This window comes from Loxodonta africana, chromosome 17 (assembly GCF_030014295.1).
Source record: "Loxodonta africana isolate mLoxAfr1 chromosome 17, mLoxAfr1.hap2, whole genome shotgun sequence".
NCBI lineage: Eukaryota > Metazoa > Chordata > Mammalia > Proboscidea > Elephantidae > Loxodonta > Loxodonta africana.
The window spans coordinates 10,994,069-11,014,270 of record NC_087358.1 but is presented as its reverse complement, the minus strand read 5'-3'; the positions used below and the strand labels follow the sequence as shown (position 1 = coordinate 11,014,270).

At 38.7% G+C, this 20,202-nt stretch overlaps 1 protein-coding gene across 1 annotated transcript in view; it reads left to right on the top strand.

The window, feature by feature from the left end:
* GPR180 (G protein-coupled receptor 180) overlaps positions 1-14,847 on the top strand; it is a 32,068-nt gene extending 17,221 nt beyond the window's left edge. The window contains exons 4-9 of the mRNA XM_003409631.4: positions 1,399-1,579; positions 1,720-1,769; positions 7,320-7,477; positions 9,844-10,035; positions 11,562-11,639; positions 12,571-14,847. Of these exons, the coding sequence (XP_003409679.1) occupies positions 1,399-1,579; positions 1,720-1,769; positions 7,320-7,477; positions 9,844-10,035; positions 11,562-11,639; positions 12,571-12,729 (818 nt within the window). The 3' untranslated portion in view covers positions 12,730-14,847. The remainder of the gene's footprint in view (positions 1-1,398; positions 1,580-1,719; positions 1,770-7,319; positions 7,478-9,843; positions 10,036-11,561; positions 11,640-12,570) is intronic.
* The last annotated feature ends 5,355 nt before the right edge of the window (positions 14,848-20,202 follow it).

Genomic DNA, 20,202 nt, shown 5'->3' with positions numbered 1-20,202 from the left:
ATTTTTAATGTCAAATTTGAATGTTTACACTGTTTTTCTCTTTACCAGCCAGGTCCCTTTTGCACATTCATAATTTCTGCTCATTCAACACATTGACTTCAACATGGCTTAGTTTGATTGACTCTTCTGGCCTGTCCCAACCTTTCAGCTTCAATTCCTGTTGCCTCCTTCCTTTTATGGTTCGTAGCTTGAATTTCCAAGAGAGAATATGATTAACCTAACGTATCTTCGGAGTCCCACAAAACCAAAACCCACTGCTGTCGAGTCGATTCTGACTCATAGCAACCCTACAGCACAGAGTAGAACCGCCCCATAGGGTTTCCAAGGAGCACCTGGTGAATTCAAACTGCCAACCTTTTGGTTAGCAGCCGTAGCACTTAACCACTATGCCACCAGGGTTTCTTTGGAGTCCCAGGATGGTGTAAATGGTTAACGTACTAAAAAGATTGGAAGTTCAAATCTACCCAGAGGTGCTTTAGAGGAAAGGCCTGGTGATCTTTCGAAAAATCAGCCATTGGAAACCCTACAGAGCACAGTTCTGCTTTACACACCTGGGGTTGCCGTAAGTTGGAGTCAGCTTGAGGGCAGCTGGCAGCTTACCTTTGAGGCACAAGTTAAATTGTTGGCTGATGGCCTGTCTTTGGATTGGTTGGCTTTTGTTGCTCTAGTTTTAACTGTGAACTGGAGTCACGTAATCTGCCTACCCTTTCCTTTTTGTCAAGAGCCATAGGCAGTTTACCTCAGAACATGTTTACTCTGAACATGGTAAGTACTTTGAAGCCTGGTTCAAATGGAAAGTTATCAGACACTCAGAGCTGTGTTTTTCACACTTTGGCTGCATTGCAGTTACCTGAAGGACTTATAAAAACACAGAGTTTCTGATTAGTGTTGGTGGAGGGAAGGGCAACAATTTGCATTTCTAGCAAGTTCCCTGGTGATGCTGCTGGTCCGGGGACCACACTTTGAGAACCACCGTCAGGGGATATTAAACTATTGTTGACCGAAAAAAATCTGTTTCTAAACTTCTTACAAAAGAAATCCACTTGGAGGGTAAAAAGTGTATCTAATTGAATGCTGAAATCATTGCTTTCATTTACTGTTTTTGAACAAAACTGATTTTATAGTGAGTTCTAGGACTTGTTCCCTGACGTTTTCACTGACTGAGTTTAGCTAGTATAATTTAATTTCTTGCCGTTACAACTTTGTCCTGAAGTAAAAAATTGTTTTTTGTTTTAATAGTTCCCCCACCCCTCCTTTTTTTTCTGTTACTGAAGTAAATGCCATGACTCCAATTACAAAACCATTTTTAGAATTGTGTTGACAAGAAGATTGAAAAAACAACCCAACACTGTCACTGGTTTTGTTTTACTGAAGCAGACTCCCTCTGTTCTCTTACAGGGTTACATGAGTTCTTTTTTCTCCTAGTCCTAGTGTACTTTGTGATGGCTTGCATTTATGCTCAGTCACTGTGGCAGGCTGTTAAGAAAGGAGGACCCATGCACATGATTTTAAAGGTTCTGACAACTGCATTGCTGTCACAAGCTGCTTCAGCTTTAGCTAATTACATGCATTTCTCCAGGTAACTCAAACCACTACAACTGTGTTCATCATTACGTCTAATTAATCCTAATTAGTCCACCAAAATTGTGCTTGCTTTGATTGTGAACAATTTTTTCACCTTGGCAATTTACACTAATACTGTCCTCTTCAATTTCTCAGTTACTCCAGAGATGGAATAGGGGTACCTTTCATGGGAAGTTTGGCAGAATGTGAGTATTTTTCTGAACTTTTTTTTTCTAATTGTGCTTTAAGCAAAAGTTTGTAGTTAAAGTTAGTTTCTCGTACAAAACTTCATACACACATTGTTACATGACCCTAGTTGCTCTCCCCTATAATATGACAGCACACTCCTCCTCTCCACCCCAGATTTCCTGTGTCCATTTAACCAGCTCCTGTTCTTTTCTGCCTTCTCATCTTACCTCCAGACAGGACCTGCCCATTTAGTCTCATGTATCTACTTGAGCTACACAGTCTTCACAAGTATTATTTTATGTTTTATAGTCCAGTCTAATCTTTGTCTGAAGAGTTGGCTTTGGGAATGGTTTTAGTTTTGGGCTAACAGCCTGAGGACCGTGTCTTTTGGAGTCCCTCCAGTCTCAGTCAGACCATTAAGTCTGGTCGTTTTACTAGAATTTGAGTTCTGCACTCCACTTTTCTCCTGCTCCATCAGGGACTCTCTGTAGTGTTCATTATCAGGGCGGTCATTGCTGGTAGCCAGGCACCATCTAGTTCTTCTGGTCTCAGGCCGATGGAGTCTCTGGCTTATGTGGCCCCCTCTGTCTCTTGGGCTCCTGTTTTCCTTGTATCTTTGGTGGTCTTCATTTTCCTTCATTCCAGGTGGGGTGGGACCAATTGATGCATCTTAGCTGGCACCAAATCCTAGCTAGCTTTTAGGACCTCAGATGCCACTCCCCAAAGTGGAATGCAGAACATTTTCTTAATAAACTTTGTTATGCCAATTGACCTAGATGTCCCCTGAAACCATGGTTCCCAGACCCTCACCCCTGCTACTCTGTCCCTCAAAGTGTTGGTTGTGTTCAGGAAACTTCTTCGCTTTTAGTCCAGTCGTGCTGACTTCCCCTATATTGTGTGTTGTCCTTCACTTAATTCTTGCCTGCTATCTAGTTAGTGAATATCCCTCTCCCTTCCTCCCCACCCTCATAAGCATCAAAGAATGTTTTCTTCTATGTTAAAAGCTTTTCTTGAGTTCTTGTAATAGTGGTCTCACACAATATTTGTCCTTTTGCAGCTAATTTCATTCAGCATATTGCCTTCCAGATTCATCCATGTTATGAAATGTCTCATGGATTCGTCATTGTTTTTTATTCATGCGTAGTATTCCATTGTATGACTATACCATAATTTATTCATTTGTCCGTTGATGGGCACCTTGGTTGCTTCCATTTTTTGCTATTGTAAACAGTGCTGCGATGAACATGGGTGTGCGTATATCTGTTCGTGTAAAGGCTCTTATTTCTCTAGAGTATATTCCAAGGAGTAGGATTGCTGGATCATATGGTAGTTCTATTTCTAGTTTTTTTAAGGAAGCGCCAAATCAATTTCCAAAATGGTTGTACCATTTTACATTCCCACCAGAAATGTATAAATGTTCTAGTCTCTCCACAGTGTCTCCGATATTTATTATTTTGTGTTTCTTGGATTAATCCTAGCCTTGTTAGGGTGAGATGGTATCTCATTGTAGTTTAGATTTGCATTTCTCTACTAGCTAATGATCGTGAGCTTTTCTTCATGTAATCTGTTAGCCACCAGAATGTCTTCTTTGGTGAAGTGCCTGTTCATATCCTTTGCCCATTTTTTAAATGGATTATTTGTCTTTTTGTTATTGAGGTGTTGAAGTGTTTTGTAGATTTTAGAGATTAAACCCTTGTCAGTTATGTTGTAGCCAAAAATTTTTTCCCGATCCGTAGGTTCTCTTTTTACCCTTTGGTGAAGTCTTTTCTTGAGCATAAGTATTTGATTTTTAGGAGCTCCCAGTTATCTAGTTTCTCTTCTGGTGTTTGTGCATTGTTAGTAATGTTTTATATCCTGTTTATGCCATGTTTTAGGGCTCCTAGCTTTGTCCCTGTTTTTTCTTCCATGATCTTTATCATTTTAGAGTTTATGTTTAGGTCTTTGATCCATTTTGAGTTGGTTTTTGTGCATGGTGTGAGATACGGGTCTTGTTTCATTTTTTGCACTTTTTTTTTGTTGTTTTAAAGATAAACTTGCTGTCTATTTCTTGTTTTTATTTTTAAAAAATACATATTTTTATTGCAGTACAGTTACCCATCCAAGGCTACAGTTGGTTCAAATTCAACCTTACTGAAAACAGGGTTACAGAGTTGGTTCCCATGTGTCCTATTTAGTTTCCTCTTGGCAATTGGTAATTTTTAGTGTTTTTAGGGCATATTTACATATATTCTCTTATTTTATGTTCAGTGAAAACTCAGTGAAGTAGGTGTGCTTATCCCTGTTTTGCAGATAAAGAAACAAAACTCAGCAACATACAGTAGTTCTCCAGATGTCAGTGAGCTGTTGAGGGGTAGACCCAGTCTAAGCTATTGAGCCTGGTAGAGCCCAGACTCAGATCCAAATTTTTGACTCCGAAGCTGAAGTTTTTTCCCATATATTATCCCATTTTCTATTTATACCCATTGCTGCTGAGTCAATTCCGACTCATAGTGACCCTATAGGACAGAATAGAAGTGCTGTACAGGGTTTCCAAGGGAGCGGCTGTTGGACTTGAACTGCCGGACTTCTGGTTAGCAGCCGAGCTCCTGATCACTGTGCCACCAGGGCTCCTTTTCTGTTACACTGACTTTTTCTCTCTGAGTGTACCTGTAATTGAGCTGACCTCACACCTTTGTTCTTTTATTTGTAAAAGGAACTCTTATGAAGTAATTTTTTTTGTTAATTATGATAAGAAAATACTTAAAAGTTCCTAAAATCATGACTTTAAAGAGCACTTCAGAGGGACATCAGGTCACGTGCCATTCCTAATCCTGGACAACTGTTTTAAGATTTGCTCTTAAAAAGAAGGTTTTGAATGAGGTCATCCTGGGGTTTACTTCTCCTTCCGCTCCTATGTTTGTCTTCTGGCCTCATCACTCTCTGATAGGGCGGCATGTGGTAATCTCTGTTAATCATCTCAGCACCATTCACCCTGGTGTTTCTGCCCATAAAGATTCTGAACTTCCAGAGCCTTCCACCTTCCTCGTGAAGAGAACATGTCTGTCACCTTTTAGGCATGAACGAGAGAAGCGTATCCTTTTTGAGTAGTGTCTAGAGCCCTGCTTTCTTCCTCGTTTCTCTTGGATGACTTTTGGGTGTTTAATAGAATTGTAGATTTTTAGAGCTGGACAGAACCCTAGAAATAATTTAGCTTGTGCATTTTAGGTGAGGAAATGGAGATCCAAAGAGGCAAATCACACAGAAGCCACTGCTGGCAAAGCTAATGCTAAAATCTAGGACTGTCACATTTCTGTGAGAGTCTGCCATGTACCCAACAATGTTTTAGGCTGTCTAGGTGCAGTAGTTAATGTACCTGGCTGCTAACAGAAAGATCGGCAGAGGAGCCTCAGAAGAAAGGCCTGGTAGTCTGCTTCCAAAACCCTGGAACACAGTTTTAGTCTGACACACATGGGGTTTCCACGAGTCGAAATTGATTCAAAGACAGCAACGTCTTCATTGAAGGTTGAAAAGCAAAAGTTAAAAAAAAAGAAAAATCTGCAATAGGAGTTTTTTTTTTTTTTTTTTTCAGTAGTTCTCACAAAAGGTTTGATTTGTTAAGAGATTAAAATTTCAAGCCAGAATGGGGTTTTGTGTGATTTGTATATTAGATATTTTTCAACAACAGGTAAGCAGTGTTTTAGGTAATTTAGAATTTTATCCATATGTGTGGTACTTAAGGAGACCTGGTGATGAAGTGATTAAAGCAATTGCTAACCCGAAAGGTTGGCAGTTTGAAACCTTCAGCAGCTTCACGCAAGAAAGATGTGGCAGTCTACTTGCGTAGAGGTTTACAGCGTTTGGAAACCCTACGGTCGCTAGTAGTTGGAATGAACTCCATGGCAGTGGGTTGGGATTTGGGGTTTTTTTTTTTTTTTTTTTGGTTTATTACTTAGTACATGAAGAAATGACCCAGAAAATCAGGGTTTTTCCATCTGTTTGTTTTTGTTAATTGCCAATTTACATAGGAGTATTCCTTTAACAAACTTCTCAGTTGAATATGTATTTGTGAAATGTTTAATAAAATTAACTGGCATCACAGTTATTTAAAAGCTCTGATGAGAAAGGAGTCTTGGTGGCATAGCAGTTAAGAGTTCACCTGCTACCCAAAAGGTTGGCAGTTCAAATCCACTAGCCACTCCTTGGAAACTGTCTGGGGCAGTTCTCTCTGCCCTGTAGGGTCACTGTGAGTCAAAATCCACTCACTGTCAATGGGTACAGTACAGTGTGATGAAAAAAGTGTGCTTGATCTAAAATTCCATGACATTTTATATCATTCAGATATAGTGACAGTTAATTGTCACAATACTCTATTACAAATATAAAAGTGTAAATATGAAGTAACCTATTTTAATTTGGATGGTACAGCAGGGAATAGTATGTCAAAATATATCTGAAAAGCTTGATCATTAATAGGTATTTGACTTGTAACTTATAAATACTATACTACAGCCGGTTGTATCTGCTTCTACAAGAATATGCTTGTATATCAGAAGTAAAAGTTCTGGACATTGAAGTTGTGGATGACAATTTGAAGAAAGTTTTATTTTATTAAATTGTGACCATAAATTTTTTTCAAACTCCAAATCAAAATACACTATGATGAGAAAGTTATAACCTTTTTTTATCAATAAATACTAGCTTATAAAACAAATACGCATGTCTGTAGATTTTTATTGTTTTCTTATGGTACTTAACTGGATGCAGGTGTTTCGTTACATCTTTTTGTCGAGTACAGGCTTCCCCTGCTGTGTAAGTGATGACCACCTGGTGGCACATGGCACTAACGCATGGAGCATTTCGTTTGTTGCCGGCACTCTGAAACTGAAGCCCACGGAATTAGATGTTGCCTGGCTATGCAATATGTTGTTGTATTATTTCTTATTAATAGTTTTAGAAAATACTTGTTCTTCATGTTATAGTTCAGCCATTAAAAAAAAATTAACAGCTCCAGAAATGAAGGCACTGGTGTTCTTCACGTTGCAAAAATTATATTTAAAACTTGTTTATTTTACTAACCAATGAATTATAGAAAACAGGATTACATAATTAAAAAAGGCTAAGAAAAATGGAAAACGCAAGGTGACTTAAGGTTGGCCTTAATAGAGATAGCCGTGATATTATACGGACACATAAATACTGTATTTCTATGCAGATAACGTGTGCATTATACATTGTTTGCCATCCACTGATCACCCGCAACATTCATGTTCCTAAGTGCTATGTGTGTTACTTACATGGGTGTGTTATTTGTGAAAAATACAGTATACATTTTTTTCAAAAGGAATGTTGTAATTGTCTTAACCTTTTTTTTTTTAAATAAATGTTTATAAATTTTATGGTTATGGTAACATTTTAATTCTCTAGAATTATTTTACATAAGTGTCTTTTGTTGAATTTCCTCAGCTTCTCCTTGAAAATGCCTGTTTCTTTTTTGGATGCTAAACAATAACTGTGTTCTAAATGAAAAAAAGGACCAAATTCTTTGTATTACGATGACTTGATTGACTTTAGTTTTTATTTTCCATTAGTTTTTGACATCGCTTCCCAAATTCAGATGTTATACCTCCTCCTGAGTCTGTGTATGGGCTGGACAATAGTCCGAATGAAGAAGTCACAAAGCAGACCTCTCCAGTGGGATTCTACTCCTGCGTCCACGGGCATTGCTGTGTTCATTGTCATAACCCAGGTGAGTGTTGATCCACAGTGTTTCCACTTCACAGTATTCAAAAATGCAAACGTGAAAGTATCTCATTTCAAAATTTAAACCTGTGACTCATGAGGAATTTGTGTCTTTTTTAAGTATGAATTTAAAGAGTAGTAGTTGCAATAATCTATTCTTCTACCAGGTGCTAGTATATATAGACTGCAGAATTTGTCACTTACATGAATTTGAGCTTCCTATCAGCTCATTGAGGGTGGTGATTTAATATTTAGGCTAGATTTTCATTTCTTTCATTTTAAGCTGTCTTTCCTATTATCTGATGTAGCAAGTACTCAACGTTGGACAAGGGAATCAGTGAATTGGGGGTTCATCTAGTTACAGCTCTTCTGCTGGTGCAGGGTCATAAGGAGAGTTCCAGTGAATAGCAGGGATAAATTGAAAGGGAAAACAGAATGAAAAAGATTGGATCTCATTTTTTAAAACAAACCTGGTCTTTTTGAAAGGCCTTCTGTGCACTTTTTTTTCTTCTTTTTCCTTGTAGAAATAGGGTTTATTTGATTCCAGGACATCCATATGCCTATGTGAAATAGATTTATAGACATTAGGAAGAAGGGTGTAAACTTAAAAATCTATACTGGGTTTGTGACTAGCATGAGCTGATAGAAGGAAGTGAAATACACACCTAGACTCTGTAAAGGACATTATAATCTAAAGTTTCAATTCATTAAATAAATTTGAAAACTGATTAAGAAGGTAGGGCCTGTGCTTTATTCCTCTTTATACCCCAGTATTTATTTAGTATGATAGATGCTGAGTAAGGTAGGTGTAATGAATTCACATGATTTATCTGAGAAAGAAATCCGTCTTAGGTGGTGATGTTTAGAAAGGAGATAAGGTTAGGAAGGGAGGGCAAATAAGAAATAACTGACTTAGAAGTGATTAAAATAAGGGCAAAATTCTACCAACTTAATGTTTTTGTTACAGGAAAATACAATGAACGTATGGAACAAGTTAGATTCTCATTTCCCGATCAATAGCTTTTTAAAATTGAATCTTCATTTCATTATAATTTTAATGTATTATCACAGACAAATACCAATTGAAAGTTCAGCTTATGACAGTGCACTAGAGTTTATGTGCATTTATGAAGGCTGGATTAGACAGCCCTAGTCTTCAGCAAGAGCCCAGACAAAGCAGACAAGACAGACAGACAAAGACAGACAGATAACAAATTAGCGTATGTATATGAAAATATGAGTTAGGTTTGTAAAAATGTGAATCATGGGAAATGATAGTTTTATAATAGCATTTTTGTTGTTGTAGAAGTTAAATTTAGGAATGTAGGATCAAGAATTGGATGGTTGTAATTTGGTGGGGTTGAGGAATAACATTTTCAGTAATAGAGAACAAATATCGAGCCTAAGAAGGAAATTTCATGTTTGCAGGATGACAAAGGACTTCGCCTATCCAGAGTGATGGCATCATGTTAGCACGAGTAAAATTAGGGTGTAAGATTTGAGAATTAGGAAGGGAAGAGATTGCTGATAAACTCCATAAAGTCTAAGAATAGGATTTATTATTGAGTTTTGATCTAAATTCTTTAGAAGCCACTGCAGCCTCAGCTCTGAGGATTGACTTAATGAATAAAGGATGTGTGATGGTGGGAAGATGACAGTAATTTAGATGATTGATGTTGGGTAAAGATAAAAGGGAAAGTGATTTCTTCTGAATAGCAGTAAGCAGGACAGCTTAATGAGGAACTTGCTGAGTTTACTACAGTGGTCACAATATGGGAGAAAAAAATCAACGATCAAAAAGGAGAAATAGCAGTGCCCTGGGTGCTTATAGTGAGTATAAAAATAGCTCTCCTTTACCCAGGGACCTTCCATGAAAGAGTGAAGTCTGAAATCAATGATTTTGATTTGTTAATTTCTGGATTAGAAAAGATCCTGAGATATTCGAAAGTGACACTGAGATAGGGGGCTTGAATGCAGGACAGTTTGATTCTTGATGATGGTTTTGAAGTAAGGAGATGGATTTAGAAGAAAGTTTATATTTACTCTTTTCACCCTTTTAATTTATTTTCATCCATAAAGATGTCTTATTTGAGTCATGGTAGCAATAACATTTTTTATCCTTTCTGTGTGTCGCCTCATTGGCTAAAAATCTTTTTTCTCTAGCTTAGGGTATCAGTGAGGAAAAGACTATGCCTGTACTTTACTAATTAACACCCTTTATAGTCTGATTAATCCTGCAACTTCTTCCGAAATGTGAACATTATATATAAATTAAATATATAATGTTTAAGGGATATTTACAGAGAGTTGAAGAAAGTACTTTGTTGTAAGAAGCTGTGATCTCTTCTCTGAATGTTATGCTGGATTTTGCAGAGCATTTTGCTGCTTTGGGAACAGTTTGAAGACCCCGGTCATCACAGCTACTATTCACATCACAACTTAGCAGGGATCCTTCTGATCCTTTTAAGAATTTGCCTGGCACTGTCATTAGGCTGTGGGCTCTACCAGATCATCACCGTGGAGAGGAGCACGCTGAAGAGAGAGTTCTACACCACGTTTGCCAAAGTACGGGCTTTTGATTGTCACCCTCACCCTCAGAGCAGCCGCGTGCCAACGTTACCATCTTCCCGGCCCTTTATATGCTTCACGCTATTTAACCCTCACAACCTGGGAGGTGCAGGTGTTGGTATCACCAATTTACAGAACCTGTGGAGCGTTCTTTTCCATACAGCCTTTAGCAGGTTCATTTTGCCTGGATCACAATTTTTTTTTTATCAGAGGGAATTATATGTTTTTTCTGTAGTATCATAATTTAAAAAAAATAATAATAATAAATTAGGAGATGGTTTGCATTTCCCGCTGGTTATTGACTATGAACTGTTTCTCTCAAAGTTACGCAGTGCTTTATAACAAACTGTGAGGAGCTGTCCTCATCCTACCCAGACGGAGCCACAGGCTGAGTGCAGATGACATTTCAACCATTTCACTCCGTCTATATGAGATCATGTCCACTTTATTTCTCCTTTGTCCTTTTGTTGCAGAGATGGCAAAGCAAATTTGACTCTCGTACCCAATCAAGAAAGTCCTACACTCATTTAATAAAGGAAAAAAAAAAAGGCAGGAGGGGGTTGGTGCAGTGACATTACAGAAGCCTCCTTCCCTGGAAGGTCCTGTTCTTCTGTCAGATTGAAAGGAACCTGTTCTCATCTTGGCAGTTGAAGGAGGATTCTGAGAAGCTGTTTAGTCAGTCCGGCCAGCCCCCCGAGTCTCTGCTGGCCAGTTCAGGGCTGCTAGGGTAGGAAGGCCAAGTTTTGTCTTCACCCCTAGTCTTGAGCATTTCACAGCTGCCTCTACAGCCCCAGGAACCACCTTCAGGCTTCTGACTACCCAACAGGCCTGAAAAAGCCATTCTTTTGAATCTTTCGCAGGGACAGGAGTGTTTATTATTTTACATATTTGGGGTATCTAGACATTAAATTTCCTTTTTGTTTCATGTTTAAAATAGTGCCAAACTTTTTTCCTTAAACTTAAAAAAATTTTTTTATATGTCTTAATTTTATTTTTGAGTAGGTTCAAACATGAGAAAGTATCCAAAGATTAACAAAAAGTGTTTCTCAGTGTTTCTCACCTCTCTCCTATCTCTTCCTTTGCCATTACCTCCTCCTATGATTGCAGCTGTTGGCTCCCAATTTTTCCTTACAGAGAATTTTTGGTTTATATGCCTATGGATTTTCCCCTTTCCCTATAAAAATAGCAACATACTAAACACACTATTCTGCATCTGTTTTTTTTGTTTTTTTTTTTTTCATTTCCTATATCTTTAACATACCAGACATCTCAAAAACTACTGTTTATTAATTTATGATTTTATTTCACATTTGATTTTGGAAAAGGGAATTGCCAGGGTTCAGTCTCCCATTCTTGTCAGCCCAGTTCCACCCCTCTGCCCTACCCCTCAAACAGGATCCACTGTTTTTGAGTTTTTTAGTCAATCAGCACCCCCTTAATATGCTAGTCATGTTTTTATCTGGGACATTGTGAAAATACATCTGTCTGTGTCTTCCTTAATGGCTTCCATTCGTTTGTTTCAGGGCTGTATCTTGTGGTTTTTATGCCATCCAGTCCTTGCATGCATTTCTGTCATTTTCAGTGACTACCAAAGAGATAAGGTAAGTAATCTAAATGATCAGAATCGTTCTTTAAATAAAAATACAGTCTTTAGTAAAAATTATTAAAGTGTGAAGGGCCTGTTCATCCACTGGTTTCTCGAGGGCTTGAAAATAAGACTTTGAAACAAAACGTTTAACTAGTAAATACAAAGTTTAAAAAATTTAGTATATAAACAAAATATAGAAAATAACTTTTGTTTTTCTTACTTTGGCCTATTCTAGAGTACTGTTGTATAAATAAGAGAATCCGTAATATATCTTTGTTAAGAAAATAATTAAGAATTCTTGCTAAATAACGGTAAAAATCAAGATAGATTTATAAAAATCATTCGAGTTGCTTTAACAAGCTGCAGGCTACAGTGCCGTGCCCAAGCGTGCCACATTTTCATTGTGTTGATACCCACCTTCTTAAGCGAACACCTCCATCGAGTTCTGCCCAGAGCCCTTTACAAGCAGTGTAGTATGACTTGAATGTGTGAATGTTCTTTGAGCCTGAGGTGTTCTACAAAGGTAAATAAGTAGGGATAGTGTATAAAAATAGAAATGTGACTTGAGAATTTTTTAAAGGACTTTTAGAGTACTCGTCAAGATCCTGGCGGGGCGTGCTTTGTTCCTGTTACTATATTAGCCAGGAACCTGATTTTCTGTGTACTTACAGAAACTCCTTCCTGTAGTGTGCACAGCCTTAGGAGAGGACGGCTTAGCAAATTATCCTTTTGTGTCATACTTTGTCGTCTGTAAACTAACTGTCAAAGGAAGCTCTGAACATTAGTCATATTTTTCTTTTGAAAATGTCTTTGATAAAATGCACCCCTGGTAAAGATTAAGGGTAAAGTAATATATTTATATAAGAAGTGTATATAGATTCGTGATAAATTGAACATAACTTCTGTGTTTCTGCAAGCAGTAAAAGCATTTTCTTTCTTTTCAGGTTATCACAATAGGTGTTATCCTTTGCCAGTCTGTTTCCATGGTTATTCTCTACAGACTCTTTCTGTCCCACAGTCTGTACTGGGAAGTTTCGTCGCTTTCCTCGGTAACACTACCACTGACCATATCATCTGGACACAAAAGTCGGCCCCATTTCTGATACTTGATTGTGTTCAAAGGAACAGTGAATTGGTTTAACAGAGTGCAATAAGGATCCAAATACAGTGACTTTTTTTTTTCATACATTTGGTATGAAAAATTAGAGAAAGCAGAGCATGTTATTTATATAACTGCATTTAAGCAGTACCAAAAACAAAGATAATAAATGTTTTGAAATATACTTAAACAATCAACTTTCAAGAAAGATGTTCTTATAAGGTGACAAGCAATTTCCATGTGGAGATAAAGATAGGAGAGAATTATCTGCTATTTTGGTAAAATAGTCACCACTTAGTAATGCCTCATCTTATGTCAACGTAGCCAACTCAGGTGTGATAGGCTCAGAAAAAGTAATCAGTTAAATGATTACTTGCTTATATGTGTCTAAAATTGTCCAGTTATGAAATCAGTATACTTAGTACGCTGATTAAAAACTGGTCTTTTTTAATGCTTTACATAAAATGCATTCATATTGGAGTTTAAAGGAATTGAAAGTGAAATCGGTTCAGGAAATGAATACAAAATGTTCACAGTTAAATGAGTAACCTTTTGTTTATTTATGGGTGGGGTTATTCTCCAGTTTTTTCTGTCATTTTTGGCTCTAGTTGATGTTTTTTAGCTTGATTAGCAAAGGGTTGATGACAGTTTATGCAAAATATGACAGATAAACTACTTGAGTTGTGAGAATGAGCAGTTCTAAAATGTGAACACTTAGGTGAAGGGACTGGCAGGTTTACATGTTTTAAAAAAAAAGAAGGAAAAAGTACTATGTGTTGTGATACTAAAATCCTAATCCTTATATAATTCATTTTCTTTACATTGGATCCCCAGTCATAATTAAGCCATATACACAGATTAAATTAACAGAAGCATTTCACGTAAATGTTGGTTTCAGTCATCAACTACCCGTGAATTCCTGCCTAAGGATACTTAATCAGGATTAAATTTTCTATGAATAATTGAAAAACAAAATACTCACTGGACTTGTTATAATCCATGTTGGCACTGGATTCCAAGTTGTTGCCATCTTGAATCCCTTGTAATAACGCCATATATGGTTTTTTTTTTTTTTGTAATGCCTCAGTATTGAGTACGCTAGCTAAAGAATACTTGATCAAATGCCTGTTTAAAGAATGCTAAATGGTTTCAGTACCTGCTGTATAAAATGAATATTCCCATTAATAGTCACTGATTGTATATTACTCAGTTTTTCCCCAGTTTGTTCAGGCCTTTTCATTTTTAACTCTGGCTTATTTAGAAAAAGAAAAGAAAATTCTATCTACTTCCAAAGGTATTGCATTTTGAAGCAAGAAATGGTGCACTGATAGGGTAAACTTTTAAGCTAAATATCCAAAACAGTGTAGCACAACTTAAAGATATTTATAGCTTTGTCTTTGTGTTTTTCCTTGCATCCAGTCTCATTTAAATAAGCACTATTCTCCTTCATTTTACTGGCAAATATATGTGTTTGTGACTAGCAAAATAGTAGTGACAGAGCTCAGCCTGCTCAGTAAATCATCTCTCTAGCGGCTCTTTGTAAATCATTTAATAAGTGAGAACTACAGGTTGAGACTAGAAAGTTTGAGATATGTTTTAGGTTTACATGATCTCCTAAGAGGTCATCATCTTTTCCTTTTACCACATCTCACTAATAATCGCAGTTATTATCGGTTGTGTTCAACGGAAGGGCAGTTAATTAAGCTGAGGAAAAGAGTCAAGGTTTTTTATGTGTTTTGCGAACTTGCAGCAATGGGAGGGGAGTCTTCTTTGTGTTCTCTTACACAGAGCATGTAGTAACTCCATAATCAACATACCTAAAACGTATTTCTGTGCTAGCATTTATGAAACTTTTAACAGTTTTTTTTACTTTATTTTTTAATTTATGGTTGAATTTGCTGATAATTTATTTTGTTATTCATGAGCCATTGTGAAATGAAAGGAAATAGTTGTTAATAAACTGTCCTTAATTAGTAAATAGCTCAAAATTTAGAGTTCATAAGTTATGACGTAGCGTTCCCTCTTTTTTCTTTCTAAATATTTACATGAAGATCCCCTAGATTACAGAAAGAGACATGTATACTTCAAGCTCTAATTAAAGATCAAAAACTTCTCCACTTTTCTTCCTTGTCAGGTAATGCTTTTTTCTGAATACTCTGATAGTTCAGTTTTTACCTATTTCTACATTTTTTCTTAAAGAAGATAAATGGTCTGTTCAGAACCCCATCCCACCCTCCCTTTTTTCCTGAAGCATTTCTTTGTGCTCACTTAAGAACATGTGAAGATGTTTGTTTTTATTAACATGTATGATATTAACTTAATTGGGTGCCTGCCATGCATGAGGCACTTTCTGCTCATTCTCACTGAGCCCCACAGCGGTGGCTCCAGGCTCCCATTTATAACAGTGCGAGAGGATAAATGAGTCCTGTAAGATCGCCTGGCTACTCTTCCGTTCTCCTTTACCCTCACGACTTAATGAGCACTGCCACGTGTGTGTGTTTTTAGTGAGAGTGAATGGCAATCCGTAGTTAATGCTAGCTGTAAATTTTAATGTTAATATTAACATTAAACCTGGAATTGTGCCATCAGAAATGAGCTTGGATGTGTGTAGAACCTCAGCACAGTTGGATATTTGAACCTTGGCTTTTAGCCACACAGCATTGTAGGATGGAGAGAGAATCATGGCAGAACTTACTAGAAGGAAATTTTTTGTGAGCTCAAGTAAAGAAAGCCAAGGCTGATGGAAGGAGAAGATAAACAAGTGGAAGGTCAGCTGTAAGGAGACCAAGACCTCATATCAGCATGGATGTCGGCCCCTCAGCGTGTTTCCCTCGGGAGGCCATGCGCATTCCAGATGCCGAACACGGAAAGCGTTTTTGGAAATGTGGAATTATTTGTGAAACATTGTCTTAAGTAGTTGCAGTGACATCAACTTTTTGTTTTGTTTTTGAGAATTCGTACAATTGGTAGAAATAGCCAATCAATTTGAGGCCAAGCCTGTGAGGTAATATTGTTATTCCAACATGAATTTGTGAATTGAGAGTAAAATAATGGTACTGGCTTTCTCACAAGACCTGAAAACTGGCAGGGAGGCACTGTGACGTGAACTCGCGCCAGCCCTGTCAGTGGTATTACTGCCTGCACACCTGCACAGTCTTCTGCACCACCGTGAGGGCAGCCTGCCGCTGTACGCTAGGCGTGTCTTCTCTACACAGTACCACGCTGCCTGGAGTTGCCGCTGTACGCTAGGCGTGTCTTCTCTACACAGTACCACGCTGCCTGGAGTTGCCGCTGTACGCTAGGCGTGTCTTCTATACACAGTACCACGCTGCCTGGAGTTGCCGCTGTACGCTAGGCGTGTCTTCTATACACAGTACCACGCTGCCTGGAGTTGGGGAAAGCAGCAGCCCACCCACCACAGCCTGTACTGACCAAGCAGCTGAAACAGCCCTTTAAAAAGGTAAATCAGCTGGGTGATGGGTGCATGGAATTCTTCAGACTATTTTTCAGCTTTTCTGTGACTTTTGAATTACTTCAAAACAAGTTAAAAGAAAAAAAAGTGTGTACATCAGATAAAACTACATCCCTGTTAAAAACTCTCCAGTGGTTTCCCATTGCATTTAGAAAAAAATCTAAGCTCATTGCCATGTGCTACAGGCCCTGTGCGGTCTGGTCCCTGCTTTGGTCTGCCACTGATCATTTTGTACCACACCGCCTCTACCATACCCTAGCCTCAGTGTCCTTCGTTTCTGAAAAATACCAGGCATATATCACCTTATCAGAGCCGTTGCACTAGCTATTCCCTCTGCCTGGAATATTCCAAATCCTGACAGGGTTGCATGACTGAATCTTTGTCATTCTTCAGGTTCTCAGCTCAAAAGCCTTTCAAGTCCTCTGACCATCTGTGGTGGATTTATATTGTTCCAGTTGAGCTAAGCTGGAACTATGGTCCCCAGAATTCCTCACCCTGCATAGTTTCTGAATAGCGTGGGCCACAGGGAACAGTGTGAGAGAAGGCAGAAGGAAAGTAGCAGCCAGACTATAATTGGGAGGTCAAGACAGGGCACAAGGTGCTGTCGAAGCTCACCCACGTTGCTTATCTACTGGCTCATCTTGGTGTGGGGCAATAGCCAGGCCAACAGGAATGCTAGCTTCTCCTGGATCACCCCTCTCAGCCTCCCTGTTTGCTGGGCCAGGTGTATGTCCTGCTCTAACTGATGGTGCCAGCTTCTGCAGGACAACCCTGCTGTCAAAGTTGGAAACTTGTAGGCGGTGAGAGACCAACGTGGGTTCTACTCAGTCCCGATGGTTCTACCCGTTCTGACAGGTTCCAGGCTGTCCTCGTTTTCCCAGCTTCACATCTACCTTCCATGCCTGACTGCCAGACACAAAAGAAAGAGCCTCCTGTAATAAAGTCCTTATTTTATATATTAAACACACATGTAAATAATTTAAAATATATATCTATCATACATGTTTTGTATATATAAATATAAGGAGCCCTGGTAGCGCAGTGGTTAAGCACTTGGCTGCCAACCAAGCTGTGGGGGAGAGGTGGTAGTCTACTTCCGTAAAGATTCCAGCCTTGGAAATCGGACAGGGCAGTTCTAGTCTGACCTGTAGGGTCGCTATGAGTCGGAATTGACGGCAACAGGTTTGGTTTTGGTGTGTAAGTAATACTAGTTGTTTTCTCATCACACCTTGGTGGAATCAGCGCCCTAATTGCTCTCACCTTCTTTTTTGCTTGGAGTACTTACTGCTTTATCTTATTCTTTGCTCAATTCGAATGTAAATTCCCGGGGATTAAGGCCAGGGTCTATTGTTCGTTGTTGTATCCCAGCACCTAGAACATTCCCTGGTGCGTATCATATACTCAAAAATATTTTTAAATGAATGAGCAATTCTGAAAAAGTTTCAGACATGTACTTAGCAACGTGTTAGGTGCCGCCGAGTCAATTTTGACTCAGCAACCCCATGTGACAAAGTAGGCCTGGAGCAGATGGCCAGTTCTTTCTCCTGTGGAGCCACTGGGTGGGTTTGAACCACAAACCTTTTGGTTAGCAGCTGAGCACTTAACCATCTTAGCAATGTAAAAAAAAAAAAAAAATTTTTTTTTTTTTTTTTTTTTAGCACTCATTAAATAATGTAGAGCCTCCCACAGTGACCTCAGTAATGCCTTTGCTTGATCTTTGTTCAATTATATGGAACTGGGATGTGTGTAAATCATGTAAAAGTAGATAGTGGTTATGAAGTCTGATTTCTAAAACTCATCACATTATGAGGGAATCCCTCAAGTTATCGCATTGTGGCCGTTTGCCTTTTTTTTTTTTTTTTTAACATAATTGAACAAAGACCGGGCAAAGGCATAAATGCCAACAACGCGGACAGATCTCAAGAGACTTATGCTGAATGAAAAAAGAATTGATAACCAAAAGGTTGAAGGTTCAAGTCCACCCAGAGGTGCCTCAGAAGAAAGGCCTGGCAATCTACTGAATAATAAATCAGTCCTTGAAAACCCTGTGAAGCACAGTTCTTATACACATAGTGTCATAGTTTCTTAATCCTGCTATAATGGAAGTACTACAAGTAGGTGGCCTTAACAAACTATGTTTTCTCATAGTTTAAGAGGCCATAATTCAGGGCACAGACTCAAGGGGAAGATTCTGTCTCCTCTGGGAGAAAATCCTTGTCTCAGCTTCTCTAGAGTTCTGGGCATTCCCAGAATATCTCCACGTGGCATCTATCTTTTCCCCATTCATACTTGCTTCTCTGTGCCTAATCTGCTCTTTTTATATCTCAAAAGTGAGGAGGTTTAAGACACCCTACACAGGTTAACAAAACAAAGAAAACCCTATTCCTAAATGGGATTACATCCAGAGATATAGGGGTTAAGGTTCTAACACATTTTTTTTTGGAGGGGGGGCACAGGATCAATCCATAACATTTCATTCCTTGCCCCCCCCACCCCAGTTTCATGTCCTTCTCACATGCAAAAGGCATTTACTCTTTCACATCATCCCAAAAGTCTTATCCCGTTCCAGCATCAACTATAAGTCCAAAATTTCATCCTCTGAATCGTCTAAATCAAGTATGGGTGAGACTGGACGTATTCTATTCCATTCTGGGGCAAAATTCCTCTCCATCTGTGAACTTGTGAAATCTAGAATACAAGCTGTCTGCTTCTGAAGTACAATGGTGGTACAAACGTAGGATAGACATTTTCACTACAAAGGGGAGAAACTGGATGGAAAGAAGAGCTTCAAAGGCACCAAGCAAGTCCAAAACCCAACAGAGCAAATTTCACTAACTCTCAAAGCTTGAAAATTGTATCTGTTCTTTGGGACCATCTGGGCAATGGCCCCACCCTCCAGACTCTAGGTGGCCATACCCTTCGGATTTTGGGTTGAGGCCACTTGGCCCTGGGTTTTGGCCCTGCCTCCCAGGCCCACTGGGATGGCCCAGCTCCTTCATTTTTTGGTGGCCCCACTCTCCTGGTCCACTTGATCGGTTACCCCACTTCCTTGGCCCTGGGTACATGCGGTCACCATGAGTGAGAGTCAACTAGACAGCAACTGTTTTGGGTTCTTTTTTTTCTCAAAGCCTAGGATTATTTAGTGTGGGTGAAAACAGCCCTACATATCTCAAGACACCCTTAGAGCTTTCATGTTCAATGTAACTCATAACAATCCAAAAAAAAAAAAAAAAAAAGTTCCCATCGAGTTGATTCTAACTCATAGAAACCTTTAGGACAGAGTAGATTGCCCCATGGAGTTTCCAAGGAGCATCTGGTTGGTTTGAACTGCCGACCTTTTGGTTAGTAGCCAAGTTCTTAACCACTGGCCCTTAATAATCAGGAAAAGATAAAATTATGAATTATGTTCAGTAAACTCTATGGGGAAGTTCTACTCTGTCTTATAGGGTTGCTATGAGTCAGAATTGACGTGACGGCACTGGGTTCTGGGTTATCCTTAGAAAAATGTTCAAAATATTGTAATCTTTTGCTCGTGTTAAATAGGTAATTTATGCACATGACAAAAACCATAAGTTTCAAAAGAGTAAAAAAGTAACATCTTCAAGCCACCCATTTCCTTTCCCTGGAACCAACTTCTGTTGCAAGCTTCTTTTATCTTTCCAGAGATGACAGCATGCATGTATAAACACACACACATAGTCACTATATTAAACACACATTAGAGCATACCATACAGATTGTTTTGCACATTCAGTTCTGTATCCTTCTCTATATTCTTTTCATCAGCTGCATGTTGTTGTTAGCTGCTATAGAGTTGGATGTGGCTTATGGCGACTCTACAACAGAACGAAGCATTGCCGAGTCTTTCACCATTTTCATCATCACTGTATGCTCGAGTCCATTGTTGCAGCTGATGTGTAATTTGAGTGCCTTCCAACTTGGGGGATCCTCTTCCAGCACTATATTGGACAGGATTCCATTGTGATCCGTATTGTTTTCATTGGC